Source organism: Eurypyga helias, unplaced genomic scaffold, assembly GCF_000690775.1.
Source record: "Eurypyga helias isolate BGI_N326 unplaced genomic scaffold, ASM69077v1 scaffold39236, whole genome shotgun sequence".
Lineage (NCBI taxonomy): Eukaryota > Metazoa > Chordata > Aves > Eurypygiformes > Eurypygidae > Eurypyga > Eurypyga helias.
Window position 1 is genome coordinate 2,299 of NW_010256674.1, and position 276 is coordinate 2,574.

Below are 276 nucleotides of genomic sequence, written 5' to 3' on the forward strand. Positions count from 1 at the left end.
CTACCGGTCAGGCACGGCCGAGCCCCTGCTCATCTCCTCCCCCGAGCACACCGGGCGCTGGGGGCAGCTCAGCCAGGCCTTCGCCACCCTCCTGGGTAAGAGCTGAGCCGTGCCGAGCTGAGCCGAGCCGAGCCGGAGGGAGCTCGGGATGCAGAGCTGTGCCGGGGGAGGGGGTGAGCTGGTCCCCATGCTGAAACCCAGGGTCCTCTCCCAGAGGACAGCTTGCAGCCCTCGGCACTGGCACGGCCAGCCCTGGGAAGGGGAGAGGAGGGACTA

General features: G+C 70.3%; 1 protein-coding gene across 1 annotated transcript in view; it reads left to right on the forward strand.

Moving 5' to 3' along the window:
• The window catches only part of SGSH (N-sulfoglucosamine sulfohydrolase), a gene marked incomplete at both ends in the record, with an annotated part of 2,387 nt that extends 2,292 nt beyond the window's left edge, over positions 1-95 (forward strand). Inside the window, one exon of the mRNA XM_010153747.1 lies at positions 12-95. Coding sequence (XP_010152049.1) covers positions 12-95 — 84 coding nt within the window. The remainder of the gene's footprint in view (positions 1-11) is intronic.
• Between the last annotated feature and the right edge of the window lie 181 nt (positions 96-276).